The sequence below is a fragment of the Festucalex cinctus genome, chromosome 9 (assembly GCF_051991245.1).
Source record: "Festucalex cinctus isolate MCC-2025b chromosome 9, RoL_Fcin_1.0, whole genome shotgun sequence".
In the NCBI taxonomy this organism is placed as follows: Eukaryota; Metazoa; Chordata; class Actinopteri; order Syngnathiformes; family Syngnathidae; genus Festucalex; species Festucalex cinctus.
The window spans coordinates 6,649,322-6,669,850 of record NC_135419.1 but is presented as its reverse complement, the minus strand read 5'-3'; the positions used below and the strand labels follow the sequence as shown (position 1 = coordinate 6,669,850).

The following is a 20,529-nucleotide window of genomic DNA, read 5'->3' as shown; positions in this document are numbered from 1 at the left end:
TAATCCACCTGTTTTCATCCATCTCATGGGGGCTGCCATTTTGAAATTATACCGCCCTCTGCTGTCCACAACACTTGACGTCAAAACACCCTAAAGCCTCGTATTACATACGTGACGTCACACAACCAACCCCAGAAAACAGGTAAGCTGTACAAAAACAAGTCACAAACCTATGACAAGGAAAGAAAAAAACGTAAATAAGTATTAAAGTGTCATTAATAGGTATTGATCTCATTATTTTCTAATCTAAAGGAAACCTACTCTAACGTTTGCCCTTTTGGTTAGAGGTTTGTTAGAGAGCTGCCTATTATTGAAATTCAGAGGGGAAGTATTAATGAATAATTAAAGCTATAACTTAATTGCAAGCGGTTCCGTTTGACATGATTGTTTCTACAGTTAACAACGAACCCACGCAAACTCCTTCATATTACAGCTGTCTCTTGTTTGCTTTGCTTACATGAGCCAGAATGAGAAGAAATGTATCACACTTACTTGCAGTAATTCCTCTCCCTGGCACAAAAATAAATATTATGTGTCTTTGTCCTTCTCTTTATTGTGTGGACAATGTGGCTGATACACACAAGAATGAACCCCTTCTACTTCTTTAGACTGCGCTTGTGCGTGTGGCCGCATTAGGATCCGTGTGTCTCGCTTGAGATTTCCAAATGGGCCATTATTAGTTGCGTTTCTGGTCAATCGTGGTCAGCAGAGCTCTAATGGACTAATATGTGAGTTTCCTATTTTGTTCAGTGCAAAATTGCATTACCGCGCAGAGAATTTCTGTTTATTTCGCACATCCACAATTTCATTTCAAATTCTAACATGATTGTCTGCTATCAACACACACCAAACGTGGAAATGAAGCTCTCCTCCTTTCACCAAGTGGCTATTAGATCAGCTAAGAGGCTCTTTACGGCTAGTGACTGTGAAGGAAGGCCTCGAAGGAATTGATAGCCGTTAGCCACAAGGTTTGATGCACTAATTTGATCATAGCAATCAATATGCATGTAATGGAAATGGCTGTGCTATAAAAGTACTCTAACTCGCTCGATGCTTTCTGATCTGAAGCCAAGCGGAGATGCCTAAATACTAACATATAAAATCTATTTGTAATTTCAGGTTTACTTGGTAACTTGTAATGTAGATCTGAAACAATGCAGATTTCCACATTGTGGGAGTAATATAATCCAATTTTATGTAATATAATAAAATATATTCATTTAATAATTGGCCAGATCTGGCAGGTGTTAAAAGGTTTAGTAGGTTGTTCATTGCATTATGAGGTGTGGCTCAAATTGGTTCCATTCTGGCTATGACTGACAGCTACATCATGATTAAACTCTAAGGAGGAGATAAAAGTCAGGCTGCTTGTCTTACCGTCACAGTATATGCTGGACACGTAAAAATCTGTACTTACTGTCAGACTGTGCAAGCTACTTGCTGCTACTCGTCCACCTGTCTATTTTTGCGGGCGGGCTGCATGGAGCCTCTCCCAACTTTGAGCAAGAAGCGCCGCATACCCTGAACTGGTTGCAAAGCAATCACAGGGCACATATAAAATAACAACCATTCATGCTCACATTCACACCCATGGAGAATTTAAAGTCTTTGTTTAATCTACCATGAAGGTATTTGGAATGCCAGGAAGCCAGAGAACCTATTAAACCTACAACATTTTGACTGCGAATGTGAACTAGACGTGCTAACTAGTAGGCTACTATATTTCCTCAGTTTCAGTTACTGTTACAATAAAAAAAAGATATATATGTATATTGTATATGGAAACCAATCTATAATTTCACTTTAAACGGTCTTTAATTGAACAATGTTTATTGAAGTAGTTTGCAGTGATGCAAAATCAATTGTGCTGCATCATTTAGATAGATAGATAGATAGATAGATAGATAGATAGATAGATAGATAGATAGATAGATAGATAGAGATAGGTACTTTATAAATCCATAATTAATTCATTAATGATGAGGTAGCCGAAATACTGTACTAGAAACATCTCTCACTATAATGCAGAATTGCAGATCTACAACCATAATAATAAACATTGCTCAGCCAAATCATTGTTGTGTCTATCAAAACTGTGCATTAATAGCTTTGCAAAGGCACAATTTTTGATAGCTATATTGTATTGGATCTCATAGGTAAGTGTGTCAAAGTGTAATGTGTAAACAAGTGAGCAAAAGACTGGTTTCACTGGCATAATGACTATCGGTGCTTCCTGCCAGTGTTCTTTTTCTTCAGGGCCCGCATCCAGGCAGGAAGAACAAGTCGGCGTGCCGGCACTTCCTTCTCTTCCTCAGCTGCCCGGTGCTCGTCGTCCTCTTCCTCGGATCCAAAGCTCAGTTCTGTCCCATATTCCTCTTCTGAGTCCCAAGTATCCAGATCCACTTCAAGCGGCGGTATCTCCTGAACTGCCTCTGCAAAATGAACCCGCCGGTTGGGCTCCACTCGTCTCTGAAGCAAAGAAAGAGGTATCCAGTTCAACAAATAATGATTCACTGATTTGTCAGTGCGTTCTGTCACGTACAGAAGAGCAACACAATGAAGCCAGAACCTGAATAGGGTGTGGAGATACAGCACATACTAGTCACCATGAACCTTGTTATCTTTTTAATAGTTTCAGTAATCGTAAGGTTAAGTTTGGTGATTGTACTGCAGTTGTTGGTAATGAGGCTTGGCATGGGATAGTCCACCTCAGAATTCCATAAGATTTACCCTTTTGCTCTCCCATGATGAATCTGAATTCTGGGATTGGGAGTGCCTGAGGACACCCCGGGGTGCAGGACCACAAGGAGAATGGGAGGGGACAACAGGTACGGAAGACCCATTCGTTTTATTCTCCTCTGCGTCGTCCATTTCATGGCTGTTTGGCAACTTTTCTGAAATCAACAAAAGAATGCAGTTTCCATTCCACCTATTACCTGTATCCTTCATATCCTCTAACCTCTATTCTTTGTGTTCATTGTTTTTTTTGTTTTATCTTTTGAGTTCTGACCTTCTTGAACTTCTTGTCCCTCTCGTCTCCATCCCATTTGAGATGTCTCCGCTGACTGATGTTGTCGCTTCCTGTTGACTCTGCTGGTCGGGGGTGAGTCATCCAGAATGTCTGCACGCTGGAAACAAGATAAGAATATTAGAATGCAAAATTTTATTCTTGCCTTTGTTCATCAATGCAGTGATTACCAACCAATGTGCTCATAATGATGTGAGAAATTATCCAATTTCATTTTAATTCATCTGAAAATTATTATTTACTTGTTATTTTACAGAATATCTTTTAGTTTATCTGTCTATATATATATACATATAATTACTTTATTCAAAAATTGTCAGAGTCCAAATTGGTAAGTTGTTAGAAAAAGAGAGCCAAAAGGTAGATGAAAAAGTTTGTTTGTTTGTTTTAATTACCGAAAACTGTTCTAAAGTGACCATGATGTCCAAAAGGAAAGAGGAAAATCCATGAAATATATTTTTATTGCCAAAAAAGTTAAAAAATAAAAATAAAAAAAAGATTTTAAAAAAAGGCAGAAAAGAAAACATTCAAAAACTAGCCATAAAATGTCCAAAAACAAAAGAAAAAAAATCCCGAAAATTACTATAAAATGTACACAAAATTGCCAAATAAAAGTTAGATAATTGATTTACGAAAAGCCAGGAATTGCCAAAAATGTCAGAAAATTGATAGCAAGAAAAGTCAAAATGTCCAAAAAAAAAGGAAGAAGAGAGGCAGAATCTATGTCCATAAAATTGCCAAAAATGTCAGAAAGACAGAAAAGTCTAAAAATGTATGAAAAATGATGTATGACAAATTAAAAAACAAAACAAAACAGAAGACAAAAGGTAGATAGATAAAAACGAATCTCAAAATGTTTGTTATGGTGCAGCTCTATTTAGCTCTTGGGCCCTCAGTACATTAGACTACCACTAACACACTGTTTCGTTTTGTGGCTCCAGACAGATTTTTTTTGTTGTCTAATAGATAAGAAAAAAAATCTGTCTGGATATGATGGATAATATCTATTTGGACTAAAATGGCTCCTTTGACAGTACAGGTTGCTGACCCCTGGTCTATGCCAGCAAGGTATAGTGACAGGTAAATACAGGTTGAGAAACACTGTGTTCAGATATGTTAACATTCATTCTTGTTAATTAAGTGGTATCTAACCTCTACATAGGAAGTCTTTGGTTGCACGATTCCACTCTGCTTTGTACGCTCTTGTGGTTGACTTTGACCTTGTTCCATTGGCTCTGACTGATCAGCCTCACTGGGTGCTGTGCTGTTTTGTGTATGCGCTTCCGGAAAGTTGGCAGCGACAGGAATTTTAGAAACTGGCAATGACTCGCTACCCCTAAAGCTCCACTGCCTGTTCCAACCTCCTGACTGGTCAGTATCAAAAGCGGATTGACCATTATCATTTGGTTTAGGTGCGATGCCCGGGCTGCTTAGTGTCTTCTCGGGTGTTTTCTGGTTGGTTGAGGATTCTGAGGAGGTAGTGTTCAGGAACGTGGCCCACTCTTGGCCTGAGACAATCTCCTCCAGCAAGCTGACTGAGCTGAAGCCAAACTGAAAGTCATCGCTTGATCTGAATGAAAAGGAAATCAAAATTCAGGTCAAAGTAGTGGCAAATAAATGACAACGGCCGTTTTTTAAAAATGGTAGAAGAAGCTTCATTGATAAGCTTGGTGATAGTAAGCATTAAAAACAAAGCAAAACAACACATGCCAATAATTGACATTCCATCAGATGTGGGCACTTCCGTATCTCCTGTCATTGACGGATGCCCACATTTTTGGTGAATGCTTTGTGACGCAAAACCTTGAAAAAAAAATGGTTGAATGGTTCTTCTCAGTCATCTATCAATCGATTCAATGCGATGAGAAAGTTCCTTCATTGCTTCGGTATTATCCATCCATTCATCCATCCGTTTCTACAGTGCTTCTCCTCTGGGTTATTTGTGATTTGGAGCTTATCCCAGCTAAATTTAGGCAAGAAGCAGGATACACTCTGGAGTGGTTGAGTCAAACAACCATTCACACCCAAATTTACACCTACCAACCATTTTAAGTTATCAATTCATCAAACATCCACATTATTGGAAATGTGGGAGGAAGTCAGAATACCCGGAGAAAGCCCATGCAAGCATGGAGGACTACAGCCAAGAAACTCTCGAATGTGAAGCAGACTTGCTAACCGCTAATCCACTGTACTGACCGCAAATGTACTAATTAACATAATTGTTAGTATGGTTGTTAAGTTTGTAGTGGTGTAGAACTATGTGATACTCACTTGCACATGTGATTGCCCCAAAGAATACCATAACTTTATTCAGAATACAGGACACCGATAATTCTCATTTGTAGTATACTGGAGAATCTCTGTGAGACAAGTATCTAAACAAGTATTTGAAATACAGCTCATGAGAGGCTGTAAGTGAGAGGGGTGTGTTACACAACAATCACAGTGGTGGAAGAAAATAGCCCAACTACCGTCACAGTGATTATTTGGAAACATCACAGAAACATCTTACATGTTTTACTTGAGTGTTCCGTATCTACAAGAACTTTCAGACAGTTTTCTGCAGACTTCTGCAATGGTTTCAGCTCAATTCAAGTACAGTACTGCAGATTGATTACCTGATAAATGCGTCAGTCGTGTCGTCCTCTGATTGCGCAGTAGCATTTTCACCGCTGCCTGGGGATGGGAGGGTACTTTCTGCGTCTTGATGTAATGTCTCGATAAGATGACTTTGCGCTGAACTCTGGGAATCACGAAAAGGATTTTAGTCTCCTGAATGGAAATGAATTAACTTTGCCAAACTCACCATGTTCGTCCCATCTCCCTTGGACTCATCTTTTCCTTTCTTGCCAGGCCTTTCCATCCATCTCTCCTTGAGTTTTTGAGTCCATCTCCGTGCTTTGTTTTCAGACGATCGTTGCTTTCTCTTGATCATGCTGTCTTTGTGAGGGACCATTTGCATGTCTCTCCATTTAGACAAATCTCCAAATCCTCCATTTTCAGCATGGGAGGATTTATTCCGTTGATTGTCCACAGTAAAATCAGTGCTTCCCCATGACCAGTCATTGATATTGTGTTTAAACCGGTCTTTATTTCCAGATATGTTGTCACGTTGGACCCCAGTATCAGCCCTCTCTACGGAAGGAAGAGCTGTTGCTGAGTGTTGCCCTGTTGAAGCATTGGAGATGTGAGGCAACGTGACATTCTCCGACACCATGTTAACACCCATGTGATTGTTGTCTCTCTGGGGTGAGAAGGAAAAGTGACCTCTATATTCATAGCCATGACCCGACTGAGGTCTCTCTCCCTCTTTGGGGCTAAAAGTACTATCCACAAGAGATACCCCAAATCCTTTTGCAGGAACACCAAATACATAACCATTTGTAAGTCCATCTTGTTCTTTCTTGTGGTTTGGGATTGATTCTACTCCATCTGCCTCCCATGTGGAGACAGGTGGGAGCGGTTCATCTGAATGTGCGTGTGCATGCCTCTCTCTTCCAGGCTGGAGTTTCAGTCTCTCCAACATGGACTGCAGTAACGCCTGACTGTCAGGTGGATTGCTCAACTCAGACATCTAATTACAAAACTGTAAGACTCCAAAAGAGATGGGAGAGTACATGGGACAAAACGTGCCTACAAAGATATTTAAGGAAAGTGGTTGAAAACAGAGTTTGTTTGACACATGCTGTTAAAAAGAATCTCAGAATGGTTGTTATCCACTTTGGACATGTTCCACTTAGTTCCCATGATTTCTTCACCTTTTTCTCATCGTGTGTTCAGTATATCCTCCTCTTCAGCTAGAATAGTAATTCCACATTTCCACAAGTGAGAGCTTCTTGTCCAACTTGATGTTATCTTGTGCATATTTATTTCTTCCTGATTCGCAGCAGTTTTTGAAGAAATAGTTCAACCAAACTCCAGTTTCCCAAGATTCTTCACTTTTTTGCCTTTTCTTGTCGTTCCAACTGTCTAGCTTATGCCCAGTGGCTCAACTTCACTCATGCAGACGTTTATGTCAGCTGAGCTGTGATGGGTGGAGAGACTGTGTTCAACAACGTTCCTGGTGCTCGGTGGAACGTCAAAGCCGACTGACAAGAAAGACCAGTGAGGTGAGATAATTGTGCTCTGACAGCAACTCCCGAGCTCTCTCACTTTATTTTCTTTATTGTTGTATCCGAAGTTCCACTTGAGTGGCACCTGGGGAAGCATCTGCTACCTAATAATTGCTGTGTGAGTTATTTATATTAATAACAAAATGCCAACAGCGGTGTGTTAATTAAAAATATTTTTTCTTTGAGGAACTAAAAATATAATAAATAGCCTCTTGATGGAGTTGATTATGAGGGTTGATCCAGTCTCTGTGCTGTGAGAGATCATCAGGTGCGCAGAGGGAATTTATTTGATGTCAGTTATTTTGACCAAAAATAATAATATTGGAATTTTTTTGGTGGAAAAAGTGTGTCGTGAGATTTTTTTTTCCTAATGTGAAATATGTGTTCTCAATAAAGGTTGAGAAAAAGAGCCCTATTTCCTCATAGTGGACTGATGTAAACCTTACTCAATTAAACTTGTGTTTGCTGTTTACAACAGGATAAAAAGAAAGGAGTTTCATTTTGCATCTTAAAAATATCAATCTATTCTATTCTAGTCCATTTAAATGCGCATGCGTGTGTCAAAAACACGCCCCTCTTTATATTCTGTTGCTCCGATTGGTCCACGGTGCGGAAGTGATTTCTGGCGGCGTAAACAACAATGATGCATAGTGTTATTTTTCCAACCGGTTAACTTCACTTACAAAACTAAATATTTACCGAAAAGGACTATGACGACGGCGTATGGAATACAATCTCCTGCTGTGCAAAACTCTGCTGATGCTCCTTAGCAGGTCGCTGCTCGTTTAGTTGCTTTACTGTAGCTACAAAAATGGACTGCGTTGTGACGGGTGGAAACGTGAAAGGTAGACGCTTACTTTTTATGCTTTCGTTCATTTGCCTTGCTGTTGCTCTTTTGAAAGTTATAAATGTATTCTCTGTGCGTATGAATGGTACAGTGTTGGCCAAAGCTATCCACTCCTTGTCCAGAATCGGCGATGAGCTCTACGTCGAGCCTCAGGAAGATGGGGTAAATTTCTCGGAATGATTGACACTTCCCATAAGAGGGTCACTTGGTTTTATTTATTATGAGTGTTGCTGTTGTTGTCGACCCCCTCCCCTGTGTTGTAGCTTGCCCTGCGGTCTGTGAACTCCTCTCGGTCGGCTTATGGTTGTTTCCTGTTTGCGCCTCTCTTCTTCAGCAGGTGCAGACTGATTGAGTGTGCATGTTGTCCACGTTTGCACGGTATATTTTGATAGCAAGTTTCCCTCTCTCTGTGTTTTGTGCAGGTACATTGTCCCCAATGGGCATGTCTTCCGCTGCAGGATGTCAGTTAAGGTGTGTTAGGAGAAAATAATTCCATATATCTATAAAAAGGGAAAAATTGAAGTTACTTTAGAAATGCAAGTCAGTGGATCTTATTGTTGCAGTCCACAATACAGTTACCTAAACTGAATGTCGTTTTGTGTGCGTGTGTATTTTTCATATGCAAATGTCCAGAGTGTGCAGTCAGTGTTCAAATCCCTGACATCTCTGGAGAAGACGGTGGAAAAGTGTCACATCCATCTGGACAGGCAAAAGGATCGCCTCACCTTCACGCTGCATTGCAAATACGGTATGGCCACATCAGCTCCTCCTCCCCGTCAGCTGACATTTCGTCACAGAGGGATTTCAAACATGTCTAATCTAATTTCACTCACGCATTCTTTGTTTATTTGCATCCCATCACTGTTTTGTTATCTGCAGGCCTCTTGAAGACTCACAACCTGTCTTTCCAGGACAGTGAGAGCTTACAGGCAGTGTTTGACAAGAACAGCTGCAAAAATGTATTTCAAGCCATTCCAAGGTTTGTTGTTGTTAATACCACTTTTTTAGACCCATTACAGGTACTTATTTGAGTACTCAACATCATATAAATTTGAGTACTCATAACCATTAGAAATAAAAGAATTATACAAAAAGAAATTCATGAACTGTTGACATGCCTTTGTATTGTTCTAAGGTTGCTGGTGGAAACGGTTGCACATTTCCCGCCATCTCTAGAAGAAGTGACTCTTTCAGTCAGCGATGAACGAATGTGGTTCAGGAATCATGTGGAGGAGGAATTAGGTGATTCCTGAGTGTTTCGTTCTTAAAAGCGAAGAGCTGATCCAGAAAATTATGTCAAAATTGATTAGTCTTTTCGCGGGGTTTCTTTTCCTCTCAGCACAGTCCAAGGCCATGCTGACTGAACTGTGTCTGGCCTCGGATGAGTTTGACCATTTTGCTGTCCAAGCTCACATCAGCATTACCTTCTGCCTAAAGGAGCTACGGGTGAGAACGAAAGCAATTTTTAAATGAGACTCATTTGAAGGAGAAATAATTGAGGAGTTGATTGTTTTTGTCCCTCCTGCAGGGTATGCTATTTTTTGCTGACAATACCGGTTTCCCTATTTCTATGTACTTTGATGAGCCGGGCAGGTATGCATGTTTTCTCAAGAAGCAGTGTTAAGTGAATGGACTTCACTGCCATTTTTTTTTACATGTGCTTGTGTATTTTTCAGCCCTCTTGTGCTCTCTGTATCAGACAGCGTCCTGGAAGGCAACTTTGTGCTGGCCACACTTTCGGATAATAGCAGAAATGACACAAGAAGGTAACAAACAATAGCAATGCATGTTAGAAATGGTTAAATTATTGAGTTAGCTCATCTCGGGTTGTGGTTTGGTATATTTCCAACTTTGTGGGCACGCATGACCTGGCCCAGTGCACACAGCAAGGTCCTTATAGGCATACTTGGATGTAATTCACATTAGTTCTTGCATGTACTAGCTCCATTCTTCATAAGTGCACAAGCCGCTAATCACACTTGAGCGTTCAGGCCAACTGGTGACGTCACTGGCTCAGCTCAGGCACAATGTACTAACTTTTGGGAAAAGTCTGTATATTCGCAAACGTTTTTGTCCCCCAAGCCATTTTTATAACATCCTCATTCTTATCATACTTCCTAAAGCCACTCCTCCAGTGGGCACACGTCCACAGCGCCCCCTCCCGATGACTTCATGAACGACGACATGGACTCCTACCTCATCGCCATGGATACCACTATTGCGCCGGGACCATCAACAGCGGATTGCACGAGTTCAAAGCGGCTGGCGGTAGCTAATCGCAGGACAAGGCTGCACAATGAAGAAGAGGAGAAAGAGGAAACAGCAGTAGAAGATGGGCCACCAAATAAGAAGGTTCATTTGCCCTCTATCCATAGAAACAAATGTAGTGAGGCCTTGAGATAAGTTTAATCTGTTCAGTGATTGCACTCTTAACTCAAAACATATCATACAAGTTTGACAGTAAACGTAAAAAGTCTCTTTTTTTCGAAGAATTGTTTGTTGTGTATTTCAAAGCACCACTTGAAATTGATAATATTGACTAGTTATAAAAAATGATCTGCAAGTAAGTGTGATGAAATTCTGACAGTTTTTCTTTTCCTGTTGTGTACTGTCACAGTTCTGTTCCTTGCTGTTTGGATCGGTGCTTCCTCTGTCGTCTCAGATGAGCACTCAGCCGGTGAGCAACCAGGAAGTGCTCGCCAGTGACAGTGAGGACGACACGCAAATAGACTGATTGATTGATTTTCCATTTCTTGATTGATAAACTGAGATTTTCTTCTCATAACTATGAGAGGATAATGGAGAGAACAACTGCCAGTGTAAAATATCAACTTTTTTTTATTATTATTATTATTAATATTATTGGGTTACAAGTGAACTTGATGAATCATGTTGAAATTAAACATGAAGCACTGCAGTTTATTTTGTATACAAGATGCCAATATTCTTCTCTGAATAAACAAACAAAATTAGAGAAAACATAATTGTGTTTATTTCCAGTAGGCGACTCAAAGAGCATTTGAATGCTTCAAAGCCACTTGAAGATGTATTAAAAGTAAGCTTCAGCATAAGTAGGGGAACATTTTATTGTCTCTCTTTGCAGCTGAAAACTTTTTCCTCTCGTTTCTGGTTTCCTCCTCTCTTTTTCCTTCTCATTTACCTCTTTCTCTCTCTTCTTCTTCATCTTTTGCTCCTTTTTCTCCCTTCGTTCTTGCTCCCGCCGCCACCAACTCCTCTTCTCCCTGGATCTCGCTTCCTCCTCCTCAACCACTTTTCCCATCTCATCACTAAAATCCTGGATCAAGATGGTGGGGACTTGGATTTTGGCTGTCTCCTTCTCGGGGTACTTTTTGGGCTGCCTGCGGAAAAGACTGAAATGTTTAGCAGGCTCGGGATACTCTGTCTGATGGGCAGTCTGCTTTGGAGGATCGGATTTTGTAACGCTTTGACTGGGGTCGGTGAAGAGATCTTCCGACAGGTGACGTGTTAAATTTGAGCCACGGGAGCTGGAGGACTTACGGATGCAAACGTTACCAGAAAAGTGGGGGGTCCCGTTCACGGAGGTTTGCTTCAGACAGGGAATTATTTCCTGATGTGCCGGTTTTTGTGCAGTTGTGTTGATGCTTTCTGTCTGGCAAGAAATAGAACACGCGTCCCTCGTTCTTCCTACCTGATGCATGCATTGAAGCGAAGCTGTTAATGATTTAGTCTTGTGGTATTTTTCTCCAGAAGCTCCTCCATGTGACAAGTTCCTGTCAGTCACCGTGGAGACATTAAGTTGCCTTGTGACGGCTTCAATAGACTTCTGATCCAATTCTGGACTTGTTCGGAGATCAGACGTTGCAATTTCATCAACTGTGTCTGACTTAGCCACACTTTTCACTTCTGATTTTGTGGTATTCTTGTTTAAAGTTACCCCCACTTGACTTCTTGCCTCATCTATAGAGTCTTCACACTTGATGTCTATGTGGTCATTTAAAAACTCCTCTTCCGGGTCCTGGTGAGAGGCGTCTTCAACCGCCAAAGGAATATTTTGACCAACTCTACGTTGGTTCATTTCTCTCATCGCAGTCTGCTTCTTTTCAGAGTCGTATTTCTGTGTTTTCAAATCGTTATCCTCCATTGTCACCTGCACATTCAGCTCATTGCAGCTTCTCCAATCCTTTGCTCCCATTGAGCGATGCCTGGAAACTCCAGCCCCGCCCTTATGTACGCTGACGTTCCCCCCTCTCCTCCACCTCTTGTGAAGTAGCGAAGGCGACAGGGACAGGCAGGAGGCCGAGCGGGTAAGAGGCACAGACAGGTTTCCCGTCTCTCTCTCTTTCCTGTCCAGCTCCGCCTGGTTGAGTTGAGCCCTCTCCCACGCCACACGGTATCCATGGCAGCGACCTCGGGGGTCAAAGGTGGACGAAGGTCTGTCTTTTCTCCATTTTGCCAGCTCCTTCTCTGTGTGTTTCTCAAGATCACTGGAGGAAAGTGGCACAGCACACACCTGCAATATAAACATATTCATATATAGTTTAGATCATTTGTAAGGGTAAAAATTAGGGGTGTCAAAATTAGTGTTAATTTTTAGTTAATTTATAGTTCCTTTAACGCTACAATTTTTTTTTAACGCACTATTAATGAACCCCCGTACTCGCAACACAGCGGACACGTCCATGTCAAAATTTAGCAGAAATAAATGTAACAATAATGTATATATTTGTCGAGACTGGGGTCAGGTTGTATTTTATAATTTAAAAAATGTGCAGGATTTCACAAGTTACTTCATATTAAAGATTTAGGATGTCCCCTCAGAGGACTTTGCAAAACTGTAATAGCAACATCTCGATAGGAAAAAGATTCTCTGGCAGCCTTCCAAAATGTACAGTAAATGCCTTCTACTGTATATTGATCATACCTCTGCTATGAATGCGTCATCCTCTTGTTGGACCTCACACTTGACGTCCCTCAGCCTCTGCAGAGTCTCCATCTGGCCCTGGCACTGCTTCCTCTGCTCGGCCCGACCCAACGCGCGACGCACCAGCACCGCCGCCACCTGCAGCAGCACTTTCACCCCTTGTACAGTGACAGGTGGCCACAGAAAGTCAGCGTTTGTGTAACACTTTTTTATTTAAAACATTTTTATAACATTAAATCATTTAACCTGTTATTTCTTCGGCAAAATTTTGTTTGGAATTTAATGTTTATGGAGCTTTTATCATGTCCTTAATATTTAAGAAGACTTCATGTTCCATAATTAATCAATTGAATCGAATCAGAAAAAAATGTAAATCGAACTGAACTCTGAACCCTTGTGAATCGAAATCGAATCATTGAGGAAATTAGAATCGATACCCAGCCTGACTTTTCTTCTTCTTTTTCTTTTTTTTTTTTTTTTAAAGTATTTTGTCAACGCGAGTCAGGGATTTACCATTGCAGAAAAACAGGTCCCATACTCGGAGGAGAGCGTTGAAGGGCAGGTGACGCGTGAACAAACACATCAGCCAATCTGTGGCAAACATGAGGGGCTCCACTTGGTGGCGCTGCAGGTGTTTGTACGCCGACGGACACGTCTTTTTCAAAACCCAGGTCAGCACGGTTGCATCGAACAAGACTCCCTCCTGCACCGCACATGCAGAACAAATTAAGTGATGCACTTCTATTACCACCACACGTTATCATTATTTCAAGATCTATTCATATTTTTTGTGACATTTTTCAAATGTAAAATATGTGCAAATTGGCTCAATAGTGGTTAGAAAACGCTGCTAAACACTCACCAATAGAGGACTGTAGTAGCCAGGTAGGTAATGTTCACTAATCTGGACCAAACACCAAAAGGCCTCCTGCCAAATTTAGCCGCCAAAAGATGACATCAAACCACTTTAGTGAGTGAATTTGACAAATAGAATTGCAACTACCTCCGCAGGCATATTCATCAGGAGAACGGCAGCCACTGGCCCTTGCGCCTGGCAGTAGCCTTCCTCTGGCTGGTACTGAGTGTATGCTTTTAGCACTCGGAACAAACCTTGCTGCCTGCACACATATACGTTCTGATAAAAGTTTCTTTTGCAACCTTCATGCATTAATATCTTTTCTGTGTCAAGGGCCACGCGTACCCATGTCCGTCCTTGGAGAGGAACATCTCGTGGAAAGGAAATTGTCGGTCCAAATCCCTGTCGATAATGTCCACCCACTTCTGCAGAGCGGCCTGTGAGTCCAGAGACTGACACAGAAAGAAGTGTGACTTGCAATGTTAAGGGAATTTAAGATTTTTTTTTTTTTTTGTCTAATACATATTTCTGGCTCATGAACCAGGTTTGTGTTTTCCAAAGCGTGTCATGGTGAGCGAAGGGTTAGATGACTAAATATTTTTGGGGTAATTGAGTATAATGTTGTGACCGTTGAGTCAAAGTCGAATAATCAATTTGTGCTACAGTCTGGTTTGTCATAAAGACATAGTTTGACAGACGAGCAAAACAGCAAATTAAAAATAAATTAAAAGCAAGTTGAAAGTCCTCTGTAAATTGGCCATTTGAAAGTCAAGATCCCCAAAAAACATGATTAGCAGTTAATCGATTTCAAGCTTTAAACGATGCTGAGTAGCCAAATCGACTAGTTGACTAATCGGTTCACTTCCTACTGTGAAAATTCATTTTTTTATTTTAAGGATCTCAAATATGACTCATAAAACTCACTCAGTCAGAAATAAAAAATAGCCTCTAGTAAACATAACGTGAAATTTATGGAAAATGTCCTCTAATAACAGGACACACAAATGAAAGAAAGACTGCAGCCATTTTTCCGTAGCTTGACAAACTCCTCCAAGGGAAATTGAACTCCAATTGAGAGCAGGTATTCGAGAAATGGGCGATGCTACATCACCAAGCTAATGTAGGTGGAGCATGGCAAACAAGTTTCAAAATCATTTTGAGGATTCACAATGAAAATCGTTCGTTTCTGAATGCAGCTTTAATTTTGTTTTACATGATTTTTATACCTGGAAAAGTTGTTTGTTGTGGTTCATCCTGCTGGTGGCGCCACACAGCAGAGGCCAACACTTGGCTCGGAGCGAAGTCGGGATGCCTTTTTGACACTGCACTTTGACCTGCGGAAAGGTCACGTGTCGATATTGTTGACATTTTAACTTTATATATTAATATTTGGTGCATTTAATCACACCACACACCGTGTTAGTCTTCTTTAACAAGATGCTTTGCCACTGGTCCATGATGTTGATCCACTTGGCTTCCCTTTGCCTGACTAGTTGAGGATGTGGGCCCACAATCCTGATGATGAACAAGCAAGTGGAAATTGCACTTCCCTCAGAAATAGTAGAAACAGCCATCATGTTATTAATACACTTAACACATAATCACAAAATATTACAGCAAAATACCACATTGTTCCGCTATTGTGTGCAGTCGAGGAGCTGTGAGTGCTATGAGGGTACATTAGTTTGTTTTTTTGTCCATTATCTCAGCTTGTTGCAAAAGATACAGTGATGCCTACTACTACTAAATTTGTATACTGTATTGACTTAAGTGAAATTGGAGAATTTCCCGCTGTACGGTATGATCTCTCAGAGCACAGATAGTAACCCAAGTCACACTGCTTTCGAATCACGGCATCAAATTAAGGAAGTGTCATGCACAATATAGGTAGAGCAATTAGGCAGTTATGCAGAGTTGCTGCATGCAGGACTTGTGCGCGATCTACGCTTTCAGTACTGAGCGCTCCAGAAGCAGGACAGGAAACAGGAAAACCACATGACGGCGGTGTGATGGCTCCATGGTAACAGGTTAGGGTGTAATCACTGAGGAGTATGAAAACATACAAAATACATAGACTGCGTTCAAGTTCAACTTCGGCTTGGTTGACCTTTAATTTTGTAACGTCCATAAAAGGTTTCAACGGTTCACGGTGTGTGTTCAGCTCATAAAAATGTAAAGAAAACAGTTTTCTGCTAATCATGTTCTTTACTGAAGAAAACAACATGAAATTTAAAATCCATCTATCAATTTTCAAAACTGCCTGCAAGGTCAAGGTTGAGCTGGAGTCCGACCCAGCTGACTTTGGTCACCAGCTGGTCGCAGGGTATTAGGACCCACAAATCCACTTCCTGAGTTTTCCCACATTTTTCCCCAACATCCTTGTTATTTATGGAAACATTTATTGGCAGTATATCTAAAAGTTTGGGCGTTTAGAATATCTAAAATATCTATACATGGTTATGAAATCTATTAAGAACACATTTTGCACCGTATGCATGTAATTGTCTATATTTGAAATGACATTTTTGACGTACATCTGGTTCGGTTTGTGGTCCTTTGTAGCCCCCCAGTAGCACTGATGAATGATTGTGGACCCCTCCATCCTTTTAGTTGCACATCCCTGATATAGACAAACAACCATTCACCCTTACATTTAAATTTAACACTATGGACAATTTGTAATCTTCAGTTGATCTAACACATGTTTTTGTAAAGTGTGCGGAAGCCGGAGTACCTCAAGAAAACCCACACAAACACATGGAGAACATGCAGCTGAGATTTGAACTCTTACCGAGTCTCAGATCCATTCGACAATATGAAGCCAAAGCGGTCTGTCTGAAGTTCAGGACTGACCTCTGACCCCACATCAGATCCGGAACTGTCCTCGTCACTGGACATCTTTGGACCTGCACCACTCGATGTCCTCAGCATTTAATTGGAAGATGCGATGAGAGATGATGAAACTGATTTTAAACTGCATTAAAAAAAAATAAAAATAAAAATCATTCAACCATCTCCACGTAATCTTAGATAACTTCTCATCTTGTAACTAAACAACACACATCGTGGCCATTCGACATACATTTAAAAGGAATTACCTTCTCGCATGTCCGTCCTGTTTCATCACTGAACTGAAGATGTGTGAGGTTTCGTGGTGGTGGAAAATGAACAACTTCCTCTTCTCTCTGCTGCCGTCTCCCACTGTCTACGCACGGTGTTGCCTCAAATCTATTTCTCTGTAACTAAACCACGTGGGCTTTTATGGAAAATAAACTTGTCTGAGGCATATTTATTGCTGGAAGATGACACATTCATCATGACATCAGTGTGAGTAACAATGAACTTCCTCCTTTAAATTAACAAAAAAATAAAAATAAAGCTGATTGTGCATACAACAATTCTTTCTGAACAAGAATATAAACTGGGGAAAAGATCAAAATACCTTAATAAATTGTGTGCGTTTGTTATACAGATGACCGAGAGCCTGTAAATGCATCTTGGCCTTCTCTGCGCATGACAGTCAGCGGTGTCTTCCGGTAGGAGCTCGACAGACAGCAGAGGTAAGACTCTTCAAAGGTCAACATAAGCAACATATGAGTTAGCGTTTGATCAGTCGGAGGTCAACATAATCAACTCTCCGGGGACTTATGACTACCCTTTTCAGCTACGACAACGAAGGGGACGTCTCGTGCTTTGAGCGTGTTCTCTGTTTTTGCTAAATTAGCTTTTGTGTTAGCCTGTGAGAGAACAAATTGGCGAAAGATTTGTGCAAGTGTAATTAAACGTCAGATGTGCACTCGTATCAATAAATGGCTATCATTTCGCTGGAATGTATCCTAATATTAGTTTTATTCGACGAGGATGAGCTCACTGCGTGCAGGATTACTTAACTCGCAAGTACGTTCGTATAATCAAGTCGATATGACATTTTGTAATCATGCCTCGATGAGTAGTTTAGCCATGGTGGAGCACGTAATGTATCGTAAGGTATCCGTGATAAGTGTTGTGGCTTATCGGGGTCTTGAAATAACAGGTGAACGTTCTGCTCCACATTTTATCCCCTTCTTTCGAATTGCCTTGAATGTGGCGCAGTTTTGGCGTACAATCAAGGATTACCTGCAGGTGGCGCCACAATTGTGGCCAAAGTGTGATTGAATGACACATCCTAGAAACTGCCTTTCAGATGTCTGCTTCACTGGGGCTACGCCTTCTCTACTGCTACTCCAAGACAGGTACTACCGACTCAACAGATATTTTCCAAAAATAAGGTCATTATAGATTTGACAAAGAAATCAATTTTTATGTTTTGCAGGCACGTTGGGATGCACTAGTGTACGTCCCTTCAGCGTCGGTGTACAGCGTAGTGGCTTCAGTGGGTCCTTCAACCAGATAACTGATTCATGTATTGCATCTGCATTCAATGCGTGTTTTTAAATGTCTCCCTCTAATTACAGAGTACGTTAATGCTGTGGAGCAGCAGACAGATCTCAGGTCCATCACTGACCGTGCTGCAACGACTCTCCTATGGACAGAACTCTTCAGAGGTCTTGCATCACATGATGCTAACATTAAAATATATCTATTTTTAATAGTATTTAGAAAGCTAGATGTTGACAATAAGAGAAAAATATTATTGTTTGCCTACCAAGGGTGGACTTAAAAAGCTATATAGTGTGGGATAGGAAGAAGGAAACTGATCTTGATGATCTCGTATATTTCTACACAGTCCAATGAAATCACAACTCATTGGCTTTCCGTGTCCAAAACAAATACTGCAAAATTACAACCTAACTTCAGTGCACCAATTTATGAGTTTGTTGTACTTCTGTGTTGCTGGAGGCCACAACTCAAAGCCAGATAATCACACTAAATTATAATCAGCCATCCTGACTCCATTTTATGATGGAGGTGTGGAAATTAATCCCACTGTAATGTCACAATCTAGTGAAACCTTGACTTTCAGAAACAGGCAGCCAACAAATAAACATTACAAACTATTTACCTGGTTGTTTAATTGCATACTTGATGGGTGGACAGGCAGTTTAGAGACCCAACTATATGTATACAAGCAATGAAAAATTAAATTTTTCATAATATGCCCCATTTAAAATCAACACCATTTTTTTTGACAATATGTTCTATGCAGCCCCACTAGTCTAAATATGGCATTCTAGTTAATATTGCGTTAGCGGAATGCTAGTTAAGCAGCAAAATCCAGCCGTTTTTACCCATCTCAGGGGGGACAGCCACTTGCTGTCGACTGAAGAAGACATCAGTATTGCTCAGGTCTCGGATAACAACCAATCAGCGCAGCGTCAGAAGACAGGTCAGCTGTGATTGGTCGTTGCCTGAGCCCAGAGCAGCACTGTCATCTTCCGTCGACAGCAAGTGGCAAAATGGCCGCCCCCTGAGATGGATACATTTTGCTTCATAACTCATATTCCACAAATGTAATATTAATCAGAATGTCATGTTTTCACGAGTGAGGTCACATACATATTGTCAAGAAATGTTCAAGGTTGACTTCCACTTTAAAACTATTTTGACTTGGAAACAGCATTTCTTAGCAATTTTTGAAAGCCTCTTTACACTTAATGGTAAAATACACTGAGTGTTGGGTGTCCCTCCTTCTCTCAGGATTGGGAATGACCCTGAGTTACCTTTTCCGTGAACCAGCAACCATCAACTACCCCTTTGAGAAGGGTCCCCTCTCACCTCGCTTCCGTGGGGAGCACGCGCTCCGTCGCTACCCAAGCGGGGAGGAGCGCTGCATCGCTTGCAAGCTCTGTGAGGCCATCTGCCCCGCTCAGGTAAATATGCTCATACAGTTTTCTGTTTTTCTTCCTATTAATTTGAAATCGGTCATGGAAATGTTTTCTTGTCGAACAAGGCCATCACCATTGAGGCCGAGACTCGAGCTGACGGCAGCAGGAGGACCACGCGCTATGACATTGATATGACCAAGTGCATCTACTGTGGGTTCTGCCAGGAAGCCTGCCCTGTGGATGCCATTGTTGAGGTGGGCGTGTTTGAAATAGGCACTCTCATGAGGTACATTTGCACAATCGAGCAAGCTTTAGTATGAAAAATAAAAAATGTTTAGTTTGGGTAGGACGTATTGACTATCTTCATAGAGCCAGTGCCAAAAGACAAAGCTTGCTATTGTAACCTGTTTGCTTTGTTGAACAACTTTTAGGGTACAGTATCTTTTCTTAGTGGAATGTTAATTCCTCGAGTCCAAATGTGGAAAGCGGTTTTATGACTTGTGGTTGTTCTGTTCTTCCCCCAGGGTCCGAACTTTGAGTTTTCAACAGAAACACATGAGGAGCTGCTGTACAACAAAGAGAAACTGCTCAACAATGGAGACAAATGGGAGGCTGAGATTGCAGCCAACATCCAAGCAGACTACCTGTACAGGTAGACTGATAGGGCGTAGCTGCCTGGTCAAGCTGTCTAAATGTCCACCATGAAAATGTCATTTATCCTCCAGTGCATCAGAGACAATTACATCACAAATATTTGTCACAAAGGAGGACACTAAAGTCCAGCTATAGCATATAGTCTCTGCACATGCTTCCAGCTACATAAATAACTTATTTTGTTTTACAGCCAGGACTTTGAGGCAGTGTTTTGTTTGTATTTTTGCGGATTTCATGAAAATCTTGAAATAAAGTAAGTTTTAAAAATTTGACTAGAGTATTTGTTTTTATGTTTTGTTAGTGATCTACAGTAGACTGAGTGTCACTATTTTTAAAATTGTTATTCATTTTATGATTTATG

At 40.9% G+C, this 20,529-nt stretch overlaps 4 protein-coding genes across 6 annotated transcripts; 2 read left to right on the top strand and 2 right to left on the bottom strand.

Annotated features, from left to right (window-relative positions):
• Positions 1-1,813: 1,813 nt before the first annotated feature.
• Positions 1,814-7,099, bottom strand: LOC144025584 (uncharacterized). The gene is made up of 6 exons (XM_077531796.1): positions 5,838-7,099; positions 5,650-5,774; positions 4,181-4,598; positions 3,011-3,128; positions 2,731-2,894; positions 1,814-2,469 (listed from the first exon to the last, which is right to left on the bottom strand). Exons 1-6 carry the CDS (start codon positions 6,603-6,605, stop codon positions 2,221-2,223), a joined length of 1,842 nt encoding a protein of 613 aa, XP_077387922.1. The 5' UTR covers positions 6,606-7,099; the 3' UTR covers positions 1,814-2,220.
• A 296-nt stretch (positions 7,100-7,395) lies between these two features.
• On the top strand, positions 7,396-10,968 carry rad9a (RAD9 checkpoint clamp component A). Its single transcript, XM_077531797.1, has 12 exons — positions 7,396-7,988; positions 8,082-8,152; positions 8,254-8,327; positions 8,413-8,461; positions 8,624-8,738; positions 8,870-8,969; positions 9,126-9,232; positions 9,330-9,436; positions 9,519-9,583; positions 9,667-9,756; positions 10,114-10,342; positions 10,608-10,968. The coding sequence occupies exons 1-12, from the start codon at positions 7,955-7,957 to the stop codon at positions 10,722-10,724; spliced, it is 1,158 nt and encodes a 385-aa protein (XP_077387923.1). The 5' UTR covers positions 7,396-7,954; the 3' UTR covers positions 10,725-10,968.
• On the bottom strand, positions 10,960-17,313 carry tbc1d10c (TBC1 domain family, member 10C). 2 transcript variants are annotated; one of them, XM_077531794.1, is made up of 10 exons: positions 16,848-17,313; positions 16,541-16,672; positions 15,165-15,264; positions 14,976-15,083; positions 14,095-14,201; positions 13,897-14,011; positions 13,756-13,821; positions 13,407-13,596; positions 12,894-13,051; positions 10,960-12,482 (listed from the first exon to the last, which is right to left on the bottom strand). In XM_077531794.1, the coding sequence occupies exons 1-10, from the start codon at positions 16,871-16,873 to the stop codon at positions 11,040-11,042; spliced, it is 2,445 nt and encodes an 814-aa protein (XP_077387920.1). In that variant the 5' UTR covers positions 16,874-17,313; the 3' UTR covers positions 10,960-11,039. The 2 variants fall into 2 exon arrangements, with proteins under 2 accessions (XP_077387920.1, XP_077387921.1); XM_077531795.1 differs by having other exon boundaries at positions 16,541-16,723; positions 16,848-17,312.
• Positions 17,222-20,440, top strand: ndufs8b (NADH:ubiquinone oxidoreductase core subunit S8b). Of its 2 annotated transcripts, none has more exons than XM_077531799.1 (7): positions 17,222-17,309; positions 17,933-17,981; positions 18,062-18,121; positions 18,204-18,293; positions 19,387-19,559; positions 19,640-19,768; positions 20,039-20,440. In XM_077531799.1, the coding sequence occupies exons 2-7, from the start codon at positions 17,933-17,935 to the stop codon at positions 20,168-20,170; spliced, it is 633 nt and encodes a 210-aa protein (XP_077387925.1). In that variant the 5' UTR covers positions 17,222-17,309; the 3' UTR covers positions 20,171-20,440. The 2 variants fall into 2 exon arrangements, with proteins under 2 accessions (XP_077387925.1, XP_077387924.1); XM_077531798.1 differs by lacking the exon at positions 17,222-17,309 and adding an exon at positions 17,318-17,646.
• The last annotated feature ends 89 nt before the right edge of the window (positions 20,441-20,529 follow it).

What these genes read in the sequence shown, in the direction of transcription:
- LOC144025584 (XM_077531796.1), bottom strand. Translation starts at nt 6,605, where the DNA reads ATGTCTGAGTTGAGCAATCCACCTGACAGTCAGGCGTTACTGCAGTCC. An exon ending in ACGACTGACGCATTTATCAG is followed by an intron (nt 4,599 to 5,649) that starts GTAATCAATCTG and finishes CTTTTCATTCAG; the next exon opens with ATCAAGCGATGACTTTCAGT. An exon ending in GGGACAAGAAGTTCAAGAAG is followed by an intron (nt 2,895 to 3,010) that starts GTCAGAACTCAA and finishes TGTTGATTTCAG; the next exon opens with AAAAGTTGCCAAACAGCCAT.
- rad9a (XM_077531797.1), top strand. Translation starts at nt 7,955, where the DNA reads ATGGACTGCGTTGTGACGGGTGGAAACGTGAAAG. An exon ending in TCTGCCTAAAGGAGCTACGG is followed by an intron (nt 9,437 to 9,518) that starts GTGAGAACGAAA and finishes TCCCTCCTGCAG; the next exon opens with GGTATGCTATTTTTTGCTGA. An exon ending in AGCAGAAATGACACAAGAAG is followed by an intron (nt 9,757 to 10,113) that starts GTAACAAACAAT and finishes TACTTCCTAAAG; the next exon opens with CCACTCCTCCAGTGGGCACA.
- tbc1d10c (XM_077531794.1), bottom strand. Translation starts at nt 16,873, where the DNA reads ATGAAACAGGACGGACATGCGAGAAG. An exon ending in CAGGACGGACATGCGAGAAG is followed by an intron (nt 16,673 to 16,847) that starts GTAATTCCTTTT and finishes TTAAATGCTGAG; the next exon opens with GACATCGAGTGGTGCAGGTC. An exon ending in TGTTAAAGAAGACTAACACG is followed by an intron (nt 15,084 to 15,164) that starts GTGTGTGGTGTG and finishes ACCTTTCCGCAG; the next exon opens with GTCAAAGTGCAGTGTCAAAA.
- ndufs8b (XM_077531798.1), top strand. Translation starts at nt 17,611, where the DNA reads ATGAGCTCACTGCGTGCAGGATTACTTAACTCGCAA. An exon ending in CAGGATTACTTAACTCGCAA is followed by an intron (nt 17,647 to 17,932) that starts GTACGTTCGTAT and finishes ACTGCCTTTCAG; the next exon opens with ATGTCTGCTTCACTGGGGCT. An exon ending in CTACTGCTACTCCAAGACAG is followed by an intron (nt 17,982 to 18,061) that starts GTACTACCGACT and finishes TATGTTTTGCAG; the next exon opens with GCACGTTGGGATGCACTAGT.